Consider the following 18,269-nt stretch of genomic DNA (forward strand, 5'->3'; position numbering starts at 1 on the left):
CACCGGGCTTGGCGCTAGCGTCGTGGCCCCGGATGCGGCAAACATCCCGAGGCTGCATGCGACGGCGCCGCGAGGAAGTCTGCCGATTGACGTCACGCCAAGCGCTGTTTTCTCACGGGCGACCCGGGGTTGCGGAGATTTCGCCCAATCACAGCGCCGGCTTGCCGGTGCCTGTGGGTGCCTGGGGTTCCTGGGGTTTGCCGTTTTGAGAAAACGAGAATATCGAAATGAATTTCCAGGACCAAAATGAAAAATAATAAAAAAAAAAAAAAAAAAAAAGGTTAAAATTTCCCCGAAGGCAAGTCGCCCGTCCGTCGACCCTCAAACAACTTATATAAGACCCTCTCCCCCGTCGTCTCCATTTCGACGTTCTTACTTCCTGTCTCTCCGTTCCCCGTCGCGGTTCTCTTTTTGATCCTTCTTGGTCCTCATATCCACCTTTCAGGCAATATGTGGACTACCACCTCCGGCTTCAAGGGGCGGTCGCTCCGCGTCGCCATCACCCTCACCGCCGTCATGGGTTTCTCCCTCTTCGGCTACAACCAGGGTATGATGTCCGGTCTGATCGCCGGTACCGAGTTCGTCAAGACCTTCAAAACCCTGCAGATGCCCGAGAATGCCGACGCTGCCACCGACCGACACATCAACGTGCTGCGTGGTGCCGTCACCGCCTGTTACGAGATCGGCTGTTTCTTTGGCGCCCTCTTCTCCATGTTCTTCGGTGACCGCCTGGGTCGTACGCGCCTGATCGTCATGGGTGCCTTCACCCTGATCGTCGGCGCCGTCATCTCCACGGCCGCCTTTGGCGACCAGTGGGGTCTCGGTCAGTTCGTCATCGGTCGTGTCGTCTCCGGCGTCGGCAACGGCCTGAACACCGCGACCATCCCCGTCTGGCAGTCCGAGTGCTCCAGCTCGCACAACCGTGGTTTCCTCGTCTGCTTCGAGGGTGCCGTCATCGCCGTCGGCACCTTCGTCGCCTACTGGGTCGTCTTCGGTCTCTCCTACGTCGACTCCGACGTGCAGTGGCGATTCCCCGTCGCCCTGCAGGTCCTGTTCGCCCTGCTCGTCATGCTCGGCGCCTTCATGTTCCCCGAATCCCCTCGCTGGATGGTCATGAGAGGCTACGACAAGGAGGCCTGCGAGGTCATTGCCCGCCTCAAGAACTCCTCGCCCGACTCCGACGACGTCCTGACCGACTTCAACTTCATGAAGGCCGATGTCGAGGCCTCCCAGGCCTCCCAGACCGGCTGGAAGGCCCTCTTCACCTTCGGCGGCAAGACCCAAGAATTCCAGCGCATGATGATCGGTTGCTCCGGCCAGTTCTTCCAGCAGTTCACCGGTTGCAATGCTGCCATCTACTACTCCACCCTGCTCTTCGAGGACAACCTGGGTCTGGAGCACCGTCTGGCCCTGATCATGGGTGGTGTCTTCGCCACCGTCTACGCCATCGCCACCATCCCGTCCTTCTTCATGATTGAGCGCGTCGGTCGTCGTAACCTCTACCTGATCGGCTACGTCGGCCAGGGTCTCAGTTTCGTCATCACCTTCGCCTGCTTGATCAAGGAGACCGAGGAGAACTCCAAGGGTGCCATCGTCGGTATCTTCCTGTTCATCGTCTTCTTCGCCTTCACCTTGCTGCCTCTGCCCTGGATCTACCCTCCCGAGATCAACCCCCTGCGTACCCGTACCGCCGGTGCCGCCGCCTCGACCTGCACCAACTGGATCTGCAACTTCGCCGTCGTCATGTTCACCCCCATCTTCGCCGCCACCAGTCCCTGGGGTGTCTACCTCTTCTTCGCCCTCATCAACTTCAGCGCCGTCCCCATCGCCTGGTACTTCTACGTCGAGACCGCCGGTCGTGAGCTCGAGGAGATCGATATCATCTACGCCCGTGCCCACGTCGAGGGCAAGCGCCCCCACACCGTCTCCAAGAACATGCCCAAGCTCTCCTTCGAGGAGATCGCCCAGCAGTCCCGCGAGCTCGGCCTCGACCACTCCGACCACCACCAGGTCCACGAGAAGAACGAGCTCGGCCTCAGCAGCGGCAGCGGCAGCGGCCAGGACCTCCAGGAGGTCCAGGAGAAGAACTAGCTGCGTCCTCGGACGTGAGCTGTGGAGATCTTGGATATAATTTCTTCTCTACGAAGTTTGAAATTGTGTGTAGAAGATCGCTTTTACCAATTTTTTTTTTTTTTTTCTTTTTTGTGAAAACGGTGCGGCTACTACCGTCATACCCCTTTTGCTTTTGGCCCACCGCTGCTTTGTTAGTAGATAGATATAACTTATGTTGATTATAGAAAGTGGCTATTCTACTTGTCTTATATCTATGTTAATTTTATTGTGACAATCTATACCCTCATGAACCTAACTCCCTCCATTTCTCTACATTAAGTTTTAAAATTTCCAGCGTCGCAAAATCCAGCTGGCTAGCTGCCTTGGCGACCTGCAGAGTTTTCATCCACTCGCCTTAAAAACCATGCCGTTAATTCTTATTATGTCAATCTCCGTCTCCACCCGATCCCGACCCCGATCTTAGCCGCAGAATGCGCCCACTCCCTTACTCGACGTCCGTCCCTCGGGACGGTCTTGCCATGTTGGCGACCCTGCAAGGGGGTTGATATATTGCTCGCTAATGCAGATTTGCAGATTGATCGGACGAACGTACTCCGGTTCTGCCTCAGGCAGAAGTCTGCGTCTGGCTGTTTTGGGATGGGTCATTAAGGGAGGATGTACGGAGGAAGGTAAAGAGAGATTGCGCAGATTGGATGCTGGATGGGAAATTGAGGATGTACTCTGTACGGAGTACGAGGGCAGGGGTAAGGCGTTTGGTTTGATTATTCTTTGGATAGGTATGATATTGAAGGTTTTTTTCCTAAAAGGGAAAGAAAATAAATAAACACATGATTGGTTGATTCGGATAGGGAGTGGAATTAGGGGTTTGGGACCTCATAATGTACTTTTTTCCTTCTTTTCTGTTCTTTGTTACTATTATTCTGAATATTTAGTGCATAATATTTATGGTAGAAATTGAATCGGATATTCGATTTAATCGGGCTACATGGACACACATTGGATTATAGCGTCGTGATAGTATACCAATAGACGATGTTCTACGTTCCTAAATTTGTACATTCGACTATTAAATATGAGTGCTTTGGGGGTTCAGCGATGATAACAAGGAGGGTCTCGGCTCTAAAACCTTTTCAAAAGGTCTCGAAAGTGAGGAATTTGATCGTACAGAAGATTAAGGTAGGATTAGGATCCGATCCTTGCTTGATGCGCTAAAGGGGGTATTAAGATAGACTGCAATTTACTGCGTGTTTATCACAATTTCGGAAATTATTATGGTGGTATGGACGTTATTTGGCTTTATTATCTGCTTTGTCTGTGTATACTACGCTTGCAGCGACCCAATGATCGCTGGCTACCTGAAAGAGCCCTGATAGGGAGCTGACATTGGGTGTAATGCAACTCTCTCTCTCCCTGAGAAGGGACATTGATGTAAGAAATTTATAGCATATAGGTCCGTTGGATATGCGGCAGACATGTAGTAGCTCCTGATTTAGCTGTCTGCTTTTTGATTATTTATTGCTTTTTAGGTTTGGCAGGTAGGTATGAGATTTTTCTTATTCAGCAAAGCGTCTGTATAGTCTCACGGTTTAATAAATGAGATTCATTCGGTTGATATCATTCTGACTGGTTTGATTGATTAGTTTACTGACCAGCTATTTTGCCATTATGACACCCAGCCTTGTTCTTCCATGATGGTAACTATCCCGAGTGCTTCATTTTCATCCTGACTGAATTACGGACGCCTTTAAGAGCCACGAGATTCTAAAAAAAAGAATCATTGTCCACGTGATCAAACGATTAACAAAAGATTCAGTACTTTAAAATTAGATGGCTCCGCAAAGCAAGTCTTTCTGTCGATCTGTTATATAATTGTAGCGTAGAGTTCCGAACTGGTGAAAATTTCGAACACTTACGTACTGTTAAAACTCTACAGTCTCTTATACGAAGAATGTATATAGTTCTAATGTGCTACTGGTTGCTTCCATGTTGTTAATAATACCACCGTTGCTTTTCTTTTTGCTAAATGAACGTCTGGCGTCATTATCAGCCCTAATATTGCTATTGTTAATATCTCTATTGTTGTGCTCTAGTACCCTAAAGCCACCATGCTTTATGGCAACAATTTGAATATTCTAATTGATTTGCCTACCCCAATGCTGCAGCCGAACCAATATGGAGAATACAGAGTAACAGGAGGGATCTAGTAAGGCTAAAACTAAAAGACTTTCAAAATTTGATATTGCTCATGCTCTTCACACAGACTTTACTTTACGTTTAAAATTGGGTTCCCTCGCTTTCATTGTTGCTTTCTTTCGTCTCACTTAGCAAAAGCTTGAATTTCTTATCAACTACGGTGAACCTCACGACAAGACTGTTATGGTCAATAACTAGGGGATGATAGAGCTACGTCCTATGACGATCAATGTTTGAACCGAGATGTATGAAGAGCTGCGGGATGCAGCCGGCAATTATCGCTGCTCATGAGGCGGCTAGTTTCACATATAGCTCCTATGTTACAGCACTGGAGTCTAGAGTAGTGGCCATGGCCCTGGGGACATTGATGACGCCGATGAAATCGGACCGGAGTATGCCTTTTGGCCTGTGAGAGTGATCAAGGTCTGGACTAGCCATTTCCACCGGTTGTTTAAGCCCTCAAGAACCTAAATGCCGGAATGTTAATCCACAATGTTCTCGATTCTGGTCGTGTTAGAACATAGGCCCGAATGATGAACTCTGATTAATATCTCGCCCACCACCCTGGACCTTTTCCACGGATAAATGTTCCTGATGTTCTCAATTCTGGTTATATTATATATGCTGTTGTGGTTGAATTCTCTTTTGTTAAGAACATAGGCCCGAATGATGAACTCTGATTAATATCTTGCCCACCACCCTGGGCCTTTTCCACGGATAAATGTTCCTGAGGTTCTAGCTTGGAAAAGGTAGATTGCTGGCGTATCCCGCAATAGTCAGAGGGCGGGAGCGAAGGTTTCGCGAGAAACGAAGTTTATGATCGCATGGAACTAAAGACCGTCAGCCTTACATCATAGTTACTTCACAACATCCCACTCGCCATAGGATGGAAGAACCGATAAAATGCTCATAGCGCCCATTCTTGTGGAAAGAAGATACCCATCACAAATGATTCGTTATTCTTCAGAGTTAATCAAGTGACAGTGAGTTCTTCTAGATATTTCTTGTTTTGCATTCTGGTGCAACATTTCTCTGACCTAGACGGCTTGCTAGTACTATATTCGACGTTGATAATCAGCGGAGAAATCCGTGAGCATGAAGATATCGTGGCCACTTGTTGGTCTGGGCATGAGCCTGACCAACGAGGTTTCGGCTGGACCAACTGGATACGGTATCTGTCAAGCAGGCTGTTCTGGAGTCGCTATGGCTTGTTATGCAGCGGCAGGTTGTACATGGGGAGCAACATTAGGAGCAACTGCGCCCCCTGCCATTGTTGCCTGCAACGCAGCTTTTGGGGCGTGTCAGGCAAAATGTGCCCTGGTCCTGCTGGCACCAACGCCTTAACCAGCCTTCTCCATCACACTCGTGGAAAGTGACAAGAATGAATTTTCTTGCAGCAGAATATGTGGAATGGTGGATAGGACGGAATGATGATTGGATTCCAGACTCGGGTCTCACGGGCCATCTCGTCTCAGATAAGATTATCCGCTGGTGCCCGAAAAACGGTTGAGACGTCGGAGTTGGATCTGGATGGGGCTTTTGTTTCGGGTTCAACGGTTCGAGAAGAATTCTATGATCTTTCTGAGTCATGTCAGTTGCATCATAGCACCTCGGAGATTATCATTCGGCATTTGTAAAACCCCTCGGCTGGGGATCGTGCAGGCTAGGGGCGATCGTTTTGTTGTTGGAGAGAGGAGATTAATTGGAATTGTCTGAATGTCTTCAAATGAGCTGTTGGCTAAATCCCAGTAGGCAGAGTGTTAACAAAGAAGATGCTTGACACAGCCTGGACTCTTGTAGTCAGGGCTTTCGAAGGCACATGACCGACGACGTCTCCTATCCCTGTCGACAACACCTCGAGACTTTCGTTCTCTGCCACTGTACACGATCAACCCTTATTCCATGGTCGTACTCATACTGGGTTTCCTTTTCTTTTACCTTTAATTTCGGCTTCGGCGATTTCACTTTTGCTTTTCAGACCGAACGTGCGCATTGACCTGAATGTATGGCATATATCATCCAGCTCTACCGTGTGACAAGGTCTAGACCATAGTCTTATGAGCACAATGAGATAGATGATTGACGCTGTTTTCACTTTGAGCCAATGACAAGATCAAAAACTGGAAAGTCGCGTGGTGGAGTGTCTCGTCGGGCAAGATGGGCAAGTAGGCTTCTTGACACTTGACCGAAAAACAGTCCTAGCTCATTACTGACAGGAGAGGAGATCCATTTGGTGTCAAATAGTACGGTAGTTGATCATCCACAGGGGAAACCGAAGCTGTATCCACCGCCTGTCCGAAATATTGAAGCCTTGCCCCTTCATTTCGAACGGACAAAGAACACCGCGCTGGGCGACAGACGGCCGAAGCCAAATGGGACCGATCACAGCCACCTTGAGTCAGGCCCTCATACGGAGTAGTACTCCGTAGTATGATATCACTGGAGTCCAGAAGCATCGAAAATGCCTCATGGCAAATGGACCTGTCCTCGGCCAATTGCAGGGCCAGTTTGAGCAGGTAGTCCGCACAAACAGACCGGGGTCAAAAGTACCTACTTGCTGCACCCATGGAACGATATTCTTTTTCTAGCTAGAGCACCTCACAGCATTAGCATGAAAGTCCAGGAACACGAAGTCCAAGCCCCCGAGAGAGCAATCGGGAGGATTTCGGGGAAACCGATCGACAGGGACCGGTACCCCATCGGGTTTAGACGACGCATTTTTGGGCAAACCATCAAATTAATTTCTGCGCCGATTTCCATCCACGAACTGGCACTAACATGCATCCTTCGCTGCTTGCAGTAAAGTCGCTGGTCTAGTTCCCTGGTTTCCGCCCGGACTGCCAGCCCTACCTTGTCTACTTGAAACCTGAAACTACTATTTTGATCCAGGCACAGGCCAGGATCGACGGATCACATTCTCGCCCTCCTAACGGGCACCGGTCTCACGCTGAGACAGTGACGGAATTTGCGTCTCGAGATGGATTCCGGCTTTTCCTTGTCCGACTGGTGGGTTGAGCGTGAGGATGTGAATGCAATTGTGGTGCACATGGTCTTCTGGATGTGGTGTTGATCGTGAACAACACTGTCCATACTATGGTTCTCGGACGGCCAGTTGATATGATCGATCTGTTCCAGAGATGGCGCACTCTTGAGAAGAACTAGCAGAGCCCCTGCAGGAATGCTCTCACAACAAGCCATCCCATGTTCCAAGTATACAAGCCCTCGCGAACTGCCGATATCACCACCGCAAACGACCTCGGCGTCGGGCAAGCAGTGAAACGACTCCACTGTTTCATCCAGCATCCCGATCCCCGACGGCCCTTGACTAGTCCATCTCTAAGAAAAAACCTTATCCGGATCTGATTTTGAGTCGGCGAGTTCAAAGTATAAAGCCCCCCGGGTCTGAACTCTCAATGTCTCTCAACCAGCTTCGCTCGTTCCATTCATCCATCCGTACCATCTGTCCATAGAGCTGTGCTCTAGTCTTTCGTTTATTCTTTTCTCTTCCCCTCACTTTCTTTTGATATAAAACCCTCAAATCCATACAGATTTACCTGTCTCCGAAAATGAAGGCCGCTATCGCTCTCAGTCTCATCACCGCCGCTCTGGCAGCGCCCACCAAGACCGTTGAATCGCGTCAACTCCCCGGCCTGGGAGGTTCCAGCTCGTCCAGCAGCGGCGGCCTGAGTGGCCTCTCCTCTCTCATTCCCTCCGGCCTCGCCGGCGGCGGCAGCAGCGGTAGCAGCAGCGGAGGCCTGCCTGATCTCAGCAAGCTCCTCGGCGGCGGTAGCAGCAGTGGCAGCAGCAGCGGAGGCCTGCCGGACCTCAGCAGCCTGCTGGGCGGCGGCTCGAGCTCGTCGGATTCCTCGGACTCGTCGGACTCCTCGTCGAGCTCTGGCTCTGACTCCAGCTCTGACTCGAGCTCGGGCTCCGACTCCAGCTCCAGCTCCAGCGGAGGTCTCCCTGACATTGGCAGCCTGCTGGGCGGCGGAAGTGGAGGTTCGTCGCTCTTCTCTCGTTCCGACGATGAGATAGTCGAGACGACTAAACGCGCAGGATTAGGCTCGATGACCGAGAACGACGTCGCCCAAAACAAGGGCTGCAAGGAGCTCACCTTCATCTTTGCCCGCGGCACCACCGAGATGGGCAACATGGGCTCCGTCGTCGGCCCCCCCGTCGCTAAGAACCTGAACTCCCTGACCGGCAACCAGTGCGCCGTCCAGGGTGTTGACTACCCTGCTGATGCTGCGGTTTGTTCCCCCCTTCCCCCTTTCTTCCTTTCCCCCGGGTCCATGGATATGCCCATACTAACGCGAGCGAATACAGGGTAACGCGATGATGGGCGCCTCCGGCGGTCCCAAGATGGCCGAGATGGTGCAGAAGGCGCTCAAGCAGTGCCCGAAGACGAAGGTGGTGCTGGGCGGATACTCACAGGGTTCGATGGTGGTTCACAACGCGGCCAGCAAGCTCTCCGAGGGCCAGATCGCCGCCGCCGTGCTCTTCGGCGACCCCTTCAAGATGCAGGCTGTCGGCAAGCTCGACAAGTCCAAGACCAAGGAGTTCTGTGCCTCGGGTGACCCTGTCTGCGAGAACGGGTTCAACGTCATGGCGCACTTGTCGTACGGTGGTCAGGCGAAGGAGGCGGCTCAGTTCTTGGTCCAGGCTGCGGGTGTTGGTTCTTCTTAAACCTTTTTTCCTTCTCTTTCTTGATCTTGTGGAGTTGAGGAGGGGGGCTTGGTTGCTCTCTTGGTCTTGGCTCTGGATATGTGGGAAGTCAGTCGTTCATTTGGCATGATTTGGATGGATACGGACATGGATAACCTATGGATGGATGGAATATCTGGACAAGATAGCGCTGGACGCGAACCAACCATCTGGCAATTACGAATGAAACAAACTCATTAAAAAATTGTCTATATCTATGTAAATTGAATTATCTGGGTCGGCTTTCTTGCCAAATCACTGATTTAGAAAACCTTGAACCCACCGGGCATCAACCGCTGGAACACACCCTCGGGGTCATACTTCTTCGCGATGTCCTGCAACTTGGCATGGTTCTCCTCGCCATACCCTTCGAAGATCTTCTGGAATCCGGCCGAGTCACCCATGTAGTTGAAGGGATCGTACAGGCCGGCCTTCATCGTCGCGTTGTTGATCGCGTACGTCGTCTCCTGCACCCACTGGGCCACGATGTCGTCGTACGCTGAGCCAATCCACTCGACGACTTCTGCGTAGCAGAGGTAGATCTTCGAGGGATCCAGACCGAGGGCGTTTCCACCGCGGGACTCAGATGCGCGCATCCAGTCGGCGCCGATGGGCTGCCAGTCCAGCTGTATGGTGGAGATGTTGGCCATGGGGACCTGGTCCAGGAGCTTGGGTAGCTCGTTGAAGAAGGTGGTATTGATTATGGTGATACCTTCGAGCAGGGTCTTGTAGTTGGTGCCGGTGACAGTGCCGGCGACGAAGACGTCACTGTTATTGATTAGTACTTGTTACATTGTGGGTTGATGAGGGGGAGTGGGGGTAGGAGAAGGTACTTGATATGAGGCACCACCATTTCGCCCGTCTCGGCGGCAAACTCGCCCAAAGTCTTGAAGCCAACTGTGCTGCTGATCGACGGGATGTCCGTGAAGGGCTTGAAAATATCCGGGTAGCTGACCTCCTCGCTGTCGTAGAACAGAATCACCGAGGCCATCAGCGTCTCGCCCTGCACGAGCGCGGGTACGATGTGCGTCTTGGGGTCGGAGATGTTGGCGGCGTAGATAGCAGCGGCCTAGCGAATGAGTTAATCTCGTCATTTCCAAGGTACGGGGGAAGTAAGACGTACAGCCAAAAACTGATCCACATACTTCGCCTCGACGGTATGCGCACCCGCCCACACCTTGGGCGACCTGATCGTCTCCATATCAAATCTCGTCACGATGCCGAAGTTGCTGCTACCGCCCTTCAGCGCCCAGAATAGGTCTGGGTTCGACGTCTTGTTCGCCTGCACGACGTCGCCATCCGCCAGGACCACCTCGTAGTTGACCACGGTGTCACACCCGAAGCCAACCTGGTTGCCGTAGAAGTTGACGCCGCCGGCGAGGATCAGGCCGGGGACGCCGACGGGGCCGAGGCGACCTCCTGCGGCGGCGAGGCCGAATTTACCTAGGTAGGCGTAGACATCGGACCAACTGGTCGAATAAGTAAATTGCTGTTGATGTTTTCCAGGAGAAAAGAACGTACCGATAAGCCGGGCCCACAGACAAGATGGATTGATCCTCGGAGAGCTGCATGGTGGTCAGGTTCGACATGACGATCAGCACACCCTCGTCGATATTGTTCGATCCCTGAATCCCCATGTGGCCGCCGCCGCGCACGGCGAACTCAGCGTCGGTGTCTACCAGCGCCTGCAGACCCTGTGACAGCTGGTCGCTGGATTGCGGACGGAAGACGCATCCTGGCGAGAGGATCTCCGTGTTGGACCAGAACTCCTGCGACTCGTACCGGTAGACCGAGGAATCGCGCGGGAAGACGGCATCGGAGAGGGAGGACGAGAGGGCCTGGCAGCCGGGCGAGAGTGACGTGTCGGCCAGCGAGAAGGGCGTCATGCCCAGAGGGAGAACGGTGGATGCGAGACGCATGTTGATATCTGCTCTGTTGTGTAGGACTGCCGCAAACACGCAATCACTCGGTCACCAACAGCTGGAAGAGAAGAAGAGAAAAGCCCCCGGCAAGGAAGGAAAGAAAAGAGAAAGCCGTGACAGACGGACCATCCCGTGGTGGATCCCTCGAGTCAAGAATGTTTCGGTCTGGAATGGGCATTATTCAAGCTGTGAGTGGCATCTTGACCCGGAGTGACTCCATTCTTGTGTCCTAGTCCGGGGCCGGCTCGTCGGCGGTTCTTTGGTGGGAAAAATGGAAAGGAAACGGAAATTGTCATGAATGGTTCGTCCGAATCCCGGCGGTTTGGCTGATCTTGATTTTTCCTGCATCTCATGCAGGTTTGCGCAACACGCTATCGTTGGCGCGGGTGGACTCGGTGAAGCGAGACTAGTCAGGTCCACCTCAATTTGACGATCTCTGGCCATTTTATTTGCATTTTGTTTACTGTGGGTTAGTACTCCGTGTCCGTAGGCTATCGCGGCTGAATTAAGGCTATTATTATTATGATCATAGGAGATCAACCCATTATTGTACAGTGACCGTAGACATCGTCAGTCGTCTCAAATTTACATGCGTTTAACGTCTCCCGGAGTTCTCAATGTCAAACTCCACAGTGCGCAGGATTCCGTCTTCTTTGGGACCGGGAGACGGCGACAGAATGTACTCCTCGCTATCGTTATGAGCGTGGGCGGTTGTCGAATACTGGTGATCTCGCGGGGTCGCAAAGTCCGGCTGCGAGCGAGGAATGGATCCCAGAGGGTGCGCGTACTTTTTCGAGCGTGACGTATTCTCGGCGCTGGATAGGCCTAATAATCGGGGGAAATACCGGCGAACGAATGGACGCATGGCTGTCACGCAACCCCCCGTGATGCCGAGGTTTAGCTCGATCGTGCACCACATTAGGGCGTCGGTGGTGGCCCCTAAATACGGACATTAGCTTTTACGATGGCTTTTGGACAGCGTGAACTTACAGGTCAGATCCGGGCTTTTGAGCAAGTCGTAGAGAGTCGCTAGACGGACACAGCTAACAATTCCCACACTGTAACCGTTAGCAAGCCATTTCCGTCTGAAATTCTGGGTTCACTTACAAGCATCCCGTTGCCAGGATCAAAGCAACGGCGATTTTCTGGCGCAACGGCATCTGCAATCGACGGAGCCAGGGACTAGTAACGTTAGAGCCTGTTGGTATCGTGGTAGAGGGCAAATACATTGGAACCAGAACAGTCGCAAAATCTGTGAAGATTCCCAACCCGGCATTGGCAAAGTAGAATACCGGGCGGTTCATGCAGGTGCCTTTCGTTATTGTCATGTCCCAGGTCTTCGCAATGGGAGTGCAGCCCAGGAAATTGGCGAAAACGCTCGCCACGTTGTATAGAACCGCAATGGCTGCAATGGCCCAGACGCAGATATGGAACGTTCGAGTTGGGAAGATGCGAACGTAGAAAATTAGGACGGAGACTTTGGTAAATCCGGTGGCAGCGCAGTAGAAGATGGCCGAGATCATGTTCAACTGTCCTCGAAAATTGCATTAGCTCTAGTCTGACTCCCTTCGAATTGCTGGGGGCACGTAGTCTCACCTTCAGGAACCATGGAGAATAATCCGTCGCGTGCACATCCCACATATGTCTTCCCAGGCCTCGATTGAGCACTGGCGCGATGTTAGTCTTGTTTTGATATCCTCTGCCGATTTATCCTTACTTTCAAGTGTCACCCCTGTCAGCACACATGACAGAATCTGTAAACGTTAGACATTCGATCTGCCAACTCGTTGAATCGGCGTACCCAGGCAAAAATCATCAAATCTACTTCAGTCAGCCACGTTTCGCATGTCCTCGGCAGAATACCTACAATCATCCGACCGGAAACTACGCACGATGAAAAGGCGAGTCCATGTCCGCACCAGCAATGCGATGGCAGAAAGCGGCAGAAATACACAGTTGACCACCAGGAATTTCGTGCCGATGTATTCAGGGTTGATGAAATTTGACGACTGCCCCGGTGGCGGCGGCATCGCCGGGGTTATCGAGCCGAATTCCACCATGATGTCGACATGAGGCAAGCTTTGGGAAAATGTCACCCAAGTGTCGAGGTAGAGGGGGCTGTCAAATAACTTTAAGGGCCACAAGGAAATGGGTAAAATATGGCGGACCCAGTCGCAACACTAGTCGATGAGAGTGGCTTGGACAGCCTTGAATCAACCGGAAAGCGATCCCCAAAGCATGTGGACTCAGCCGGCGTTTGAAGTGGCAGAAATCCTGGATAAGTTATGATGGAAACTCAAGATCCGGGGAGGTTTATTTATCATCCGTAAAACCTTCTCGGCTCTGATCCGATAGTTTATCGATTCCTAAAAAAGAGAATATCTAGGTAGCTGACCCCTGAGAATCAGTTGAATGGATGTTGCGCCCATTGTATCAGTTCCCCCTTCAGGTAAGAGGATGTCATCTCGTTCAATTCCCTCTAATTCTCGTATCCATCGCTTCTTCGCCACGGCCGGTTACCTATTATGTTGAGCAGGCCCTTGAAATCTCAAGCTTCGACACGATGTGGGGAAGACTCGCAATATAACCCCTCTCGTAGCCTAGGCTAGATGGCCTGGCATCTGCCACGCAGAGACATTGATTTGTATTTCCCGGTCCTAGTCCGTCATCATTGCTCGGGTGAATGCACCTCATCCACCTATGGGGTAAGGATATGCTCGGTGAAAACTTTTTCGTTGCCATTTTCCGTGGCATTAAACTTTGATCTGATGAGAAAAGCTGGACAAGGCCACCAAAGCCGAACCAAATAATGCAAATTCGTGGGTCGGGGAACACTTGCCGATGCCGAACTCTGCTATAATACGTACTCCGATATAGTAGGAGCATTGGTATCATTCTAACGAACCTCGACCAAAGCAATCCCTCCGCCTATTTTTTAAAACCACCCTGCAAGCCATACTCCGACATAGGGCCGAATACAATATTCTCGCGACATTGTCAACGCTAGAATGCACGCGATCGCAGATCCATCGATGATCTCATCGGAAAGGATCAGAAAGGCACGCCGCGGAGGTCCGAGCAGATGAGAGATGCCTGGCCCTGCGGCTAGCATGCTTCCAGGCCGCCGACACTGGAACCATTGGAGGGACGGATCATGGGACCATTATTAATGAGCCATGCCATCGGGTCAAATCCGCAAGTGTCCTGCCTGTCTGGGTATTTGACCCGTCCTCTGTGAACTCAGAAGTTTGGCGCGGTGTGGTTTCTGGAGACACTAGTGAGCGCTAGAGCGATCAGAGTGGGATCGCCGACGGTGCACAGGGCCTCGGAGTTCTCTCGGTTCTGGAGTGCATGAAGGTGAATAGGAAAAACAGTAGAGAAGCGTCGCGTGGGCAAAGGAAGATATTCAATACCTTCCAAGGGCTCGATATTTTCAAGGTCGGACGTTGTGTTGGATTGCGCCGACAGATGCTCGCCTCGCAACATGACAGAGAAACCGCAATCTAATTAACTTTCGACGATGGCGAATCGGCGCAGTAGTTGAAACCGCGAGCTGCAAAAAATTGGGGAAACCCAAGAATGAGATTGACGACCCACTTGGCGACTGTTCGTTCCGTGGAACCGCGAGGCGACAAGCGAAGTACTTACGGAGTACTCCGTACTCCGTATGCGTTCAAGATAGACTAATACGGAGTAGTTATCGACATGTAATTATTAGCAATGGAGACTAAACTCACTGACCAGGTTTTGATGTCAAATGGACAGTTTCACATTCAGGGCAAATTGAGCCGGTCGCATGGGATACGATACGCCGGCATTTGTTTGGATGGGATTTGATCTCGAGGACGAGTAAGCACCTGAATTTCCAAAGAGCTTTCTAGTCTTTCTAGTAACCAGCTCCATGTCGATGGCAGGTTGTGAGAGATGAAAGGAGGACAGGGAGAAGAGGAAGAAGAGGGAGAAGACGGAAAGATATGCCTCAGGCCAGCAGCACATGACCACCGCTGTCTTGTCTTTCTCCTCCCTCTTTCTTCCTCGTCTCATTCTCGACCACTCTTCATTTTCTTGACAAGGGCAAGTTCGGGAAACAGCCAAGATGAATGAATGGCAGGCTGGACTTGGCGAGAGAAGGATTCAGGTGACCTACCCCTCATTAGCACCGCCTGCTTTGGTTGAGATTGTGGCTTCTCGTCTCATCTGTCGCGCTCTACCACACCAATATGGTTTCATACAGACTGAATGGGCAAGTCATATCACTCGAGCTGCCTGATGCAACCAAGAAAGAGATGGACTTTTCGCGCACCTCCTTCTTTGCTGCCGACCCAGGCCGACAACTGCCAGCACCATCTGAAATACTAGCCCTATCAAGCGATGCGCATCAAATAGCTCAGCCAAAGCCGGTGATAATTGAAGACCTTAATCTGGTTGTCAAGTTCGGACCCTATGTAACCGCTGCCGAAGCCTTGAATCCCTGGATGATCCGACATGTATTCCATGAGAAAGTCCCGGTGCCCGAGGTCTTTGGTTGGCGAGTCGATGGTCAAGGCTTCGGATTTATATACATGGAGCTGATACGCGGACTGACGGTCTCCGATTGCTACAGCACTCTGACTGATGCCGAAAAACAAGCAATCGCTGATCAACTGCGCGAGATACTGGATACTTTGCGCCAGCTCAGGCAAGACCCTGCGGACCAGTTTGTTGGTAGGGCGAAATCCGGCAAGGCCTCCACCGGAGACTCACTCTGTTTACAGGATCAATCACACGACAACATCTTTTTGATTATGTATTGCAATGTCAGCCGAGGAGTGGTCCTTTCTTGAGTGTCGAGGCATTCAATGACTGGTTCGCTTTACTACATCAATTGCGTTTCGAGCACAGATACGAGGATCCAAATCGGTGCCTGCTGCCAGACGCCGGAGATATAACTTTTACTCACGCGGACCTGAACAGGGGAAACATAATTCTTTCCTCTCGCAGCCCGCTTCGAATCACCCTTGTTGACTGTGGCAGCAGTCGGGGTGGTACCCGGACTATTGGGAATACTGTAAAACTTTGTACAGTCTCTCATACAAAGATGAATGGCGCATTAACTTTGTTGATTGCTTTCTTAACCCAGAGCCTGATGTTTTCCTGACGTTTTCTGAATACACCCTCGCTATGGGTGCTGTCTGATTCTCGAACCGAGAACTACGCAAGCATGCCGTCGCGCGCGCACAAAGGCATGGCTGACGCCTCTTGGTCCCAGTTCTGCCCAGCAGGACTAGCTCTCGTACAGAGGGGAAGCATCTATTGACAAACTAGTATGGTTATGATCTTGTCTAAACATTTGGCTTGAGACCAAGAATTTCAAACCCTGATTCTGAGAATCGATCGAGAATTGGCGCTCGAAAGGCCACCGCTTGGCACCACGGGATGGGAGCAACTGCATCTTTAGATTCCTTTACTTACTTTAATACGATTCATTACCTTGTGCTTGACGCGAGATACCTCCGTGAAGAGATTCAGGAAGGAAAGGCATTCTGAAACAGCAGCGCTAAAACAGCTCGGATCACATTACTATAATTACCTCAAAGAGATGAAAGACTCATGTCATAAGGGTCATCAACACGCTCTATGTATCATCCTGTTCCCGGAACCGCTTCATCGGCCCATATCCCGACGTGGCCTTCCGCAATCTCACTCCCCAGAAGAACAATGGGATGGAGAGCAGCATACTCGCCACCTGAATGGCAGTCATCTCGCCAAAAACGGCCGCCGGGCCTTGTCGACTAATCCAGTCGGCAGCATACAGCGACAGCAGCATTCCAATTGTGTTGCGGATGACGAAGATAATGACCAGCGCTTCGCCAGTTACCTATGTGACCAGTTAGATGGTTACGCAATTTCGCTTCCACGGAGCACCTACCGGTTTATAACAGTCTAATGAGTATGTCACCGCAACATTCGAAATAGCAGCCACCCCGAAGGCCTGCATGGCATATCCAACGGCAGATCCCATCCAATGGACCTCGTTGGCGATGCAGAGCCCGAAAATAAGGATTCCGGCCGGTCCGATCGTGCCAGGGATAATGATGGCCGGCAGGCGATACTCCGGGAGACGCTGGCCGTTGTGGCGTTTCGTGTACCGGGTGGAGATGATATCGATCAGTCGACCACCCAGGTAGAATGCCAGAACGGCACCTATAAACCCGGAAAGTGAGAGGAGACCCAGACTGCCGGCAGGCCAGTTGTACGGAGATGCCGTGAACGTGCGCGACGCGGTCAACTGGACGACGATATTCCTAAATTCACATCAGATCAACTGAACGAAGCATCGGCCCAAGAAAGACCTTACCAGCCCGTGCAGATGCCGATGGAGATAGCCGCCCATATAAGCTGTGGATAGGCCGCGCTACAGATGATATCCAGTAGCGTGCGACCGAAGGAGGCCTCGGGGTTATACCCTCGCGTCGCCGACATCCACTGCCACCAGGTCCGTTTGGGACCCGAGGCTTGCCGTTGGTAATATGAGGTTTCTCGGACCATGAAAATGGCCATGATAAAGACGACGCCCACGGCAACCGCGATCAAATAGCACATCCAGCGCCAGTTCTCCTCCTGCACGAGGTACGCATTGATCAACGGCCCGACGAACAGACCCCCCGTCATGGCCAGATGGAAGATCATCAGGTAGTGGCCTCGCTCGTGCGGTGCCACCATATCCGAGACGACGGCAGGCACCGTGGCGTCTGCGGCGGAGGCGACGAAGCCCGACAGAATGCGCGAGGCGAGTAGTTCGCCATAGCTGGACGCTCGACTGGACCAGACATTCATCATGCTCAGACTGAGCATGGAGATGAGGTAGACTGGTCGTTTGCCTACCACTCGCATCAGTGGCACCCAGAAGACGTTGCCTAGGCCGAACAGAAAGACGTTGAAACAGACGAGCTCGCCGGCCTGAGTCTGCGAGACTCGGAACTCCTTGACCACGGCCTGCGTGGCGACGGTGAAGTTGCTGGAATTGACATTGGCGAGGAAGGTGAAACAGCAGATGGTCAGGTAGGTAGTCAGTCGCCCGGTCGTTGTCCAGTTCTGGATATCGTCAGTTTGGAGAACAGTGCGTTGAGCTGGTAGTAGTAGCAGGCTGAGAACCCTACCTGGGGGTCATTTGGATCGATCTCTCGATACTCCTTTCCCTCCAGGGGAATATCTCCCATTTCCTCCGCCGCCCGATCGATGTGGGTTGAAGAGGCCTTGGGGTCTTCCATGATGTGGTGGAGGAGGACGGAGCGAGCGAGCCAAACGCCACGTACTTAAATTAGGCCCCGTCGATCTTCCCCACAGGGTAATCGTGAGGCCAATCGCAAGAATGAGGAGAGCTGGAAGTCCCGGTGG

The 18,269-nt window shown here is 51.8% G+C and overlaps 8 protein-coding genes across 8 annotated transcripts; 5 read left to right on the forward strand and 3 right to left on the reverse strand.

The window, feature by feature from the left end:
• The first annotated feature begins 387 nt into the window (after positions 1 to 387).
• On the forward strand, positions 388 to 2,316 carry mfsA (glucose-inactivated glycerol proton symporter STL1). Its single transcript, XM_024849752.1, has one exon. It carries the CDS (start codon positions 451 to 453, stop codon positions 2,089 to 2,091), a length of 1,641 nt encoding a protein of 546 aa, XP_024702683.1. The 5' UTR covers positions 388 to 450; the 3' UTR covers positions 2,092 to 2,316.
• Positions 2,317 to 2,544: 228 nt separating this feature from the next.
• On the forward strand, positions 2,545 to 3,004 carry P170DRAFT_240092 (uncharacterized protein). The gene has a single exon (XM_024842948.1). It carries the CDS (start codon positions 2,633 to 2,635, stop codon positions 2,894 to 2,896), a length of 264 nt encoding a protein of 87 aa, XP_024702684.1. The 5' UTR covers positions 2,545 to 2,632; the 3' UTR covers positions 2,897 to 3,004.
• A 2,390-nt stretch (positions 3,005 to 5,394) lies between these two features.
• P170DRAFT_362250 (zygote-specific protein) lies at positions 5,395 to 5,610 on the forward strand (the record flags this gene model as incomplete). The annotated part of the gene is made up of 1 exon (XM_024844519.1): positions 5,395 to 5,610. One exon carries the CDS (start codon positions 5,395 to 5,397, stop codon positions 5,608 to 5,610), a length of 216 nt encoding a protein of 71 aa, XP_024702685.1.
• Positions 5,611 to 7,701: 2,091 nt separating this feature from the next.
• On the forward strand, positions 7,702 to 9,145 carry P170DRAFT_413282 (carbohydrate esterase family 5 protein). The gene is made up of 3 exons (XM_024846967.1): positions 7,702 to 8,265; positions 8,329 to 8,516; positions 8,593 to 9,145. The coding sequence occupies exons 1-3, from the start codon at positions 7,833 to 7,835 to the stop codon at positions 8,950 to 8,952; spliced, it is 981 nt and encodes a 326-aa protein (XP_024702686.1). The 5' UTR covers positions 7,702 to 7,832; the 3' UTR covers positions 8,953 to 9,145.
• An 88-nt stretch (positions 9,146 to 9,233) lies between these two features.
• P170DRAFT_413285 (FAD-binding oxidoreductase) lies at positions 9,234 to 10,856 on the reverse strand (the record flags this gene model as incomplete). The annotated part of the gene is made up of 4 exons (XM_024846968.1): positions 9,234 to 9,738; positions 9,804 to 10,039; positions 10,094 to 10,439; positions 10,492 to 10,856. 4 exons carry the CDS (start codon positions 10,854 to 10,856, stop codon positions 9,234 to 9,236), a joined length of 1,452 nt encoding a protein of 483 aa, XP_024702687.1.
• Positions 10,857 to 11,487: 631 nt separating this feature from the next.
• Positions 11,488 to 12,952, reverse strand: P170DRAFT_478236 (uncharacterized protein; the record flags this gene model as incomplete). The annotated part of the gene is made up of 8 exons (XM_024853541.1): positions 11,488 to 11,831; positions 11,883 to 11,950; positions 12,000 to 12,074; positions 12,120 to 12,421; positions 12,489 to 12,559; positions 12,610 to 12,646; positions 12,694 to 12,713; positions 12,760 to 12,952. The coding sequence occupies 8 exons, from the start codon at positions 12,950 to 12,952 to the stop codon at positions 11,488 to 11,490; spliced, it is 1,110 nt and encodes a 369-aa protein (XP_024702688.1).
• Positions 12,953 to 15,112: 2,160 nt separating this feature from the next.
• P170DRAFT_449010 (uncharacterized protein) lies at positions 15,113 to 16,029 on the forward strand (the record flags this gene model as incomplete). Its single annotated transcript, XM_024851010.1, has 3 exons — positions 15,113 to 15,596; positions 15,647 to 15,898; positions 15,956 to 16,029. The coding sequence occupies 3 exons, from the start codon at positions 15,113 to 15,115 to the stop codon at positions 16,027 to 16,029; spliced, it is 810 nt and encodes a 269-aa protein (XP_024702689.1).
• A 477-nt stretch (positions 16,030 to 16,506) lies between these two features.
• On the reverse strand, positions 16,507 to 18,142 carry P170DRAFT_363395 (putative polyamine transporter; the record flags this gene model as incomplete). Its single annotated transcript, XM_024844576.1, has 4 exons — positions 16,507 to 16,749; positions 16,801 to 17,176; positions 17,230 to 17,966; positions 18,032 to 18,142. The coding sequence occupies 4 exons, from the start codon at positions 18,140 to 18,142 to the stop codon at positions 16,507 to 16,509; spliced, it is 1,467 nt and encodes a 488-aa protein (XP_024702690.1).
• Between the last annotated feature and the right edge of the window lie 127 nt (positions 18,143 to 18,269).

This window comes from Aspergillus steynii (assembly GCF_002849105.1).
Source record: "Aspergillus steynii IBT 23096 chromosome Unknown P170scaffold_6, whole genome shotgun sequence".
NCBI classification, from domain to species: domain Eukaryota; kingdom Fungi; phylum Ascomycota; class Eurotiomycetes; order Eurotiales; family Aspergillaceae; genus Aspergillus; species Aspergillus steynii.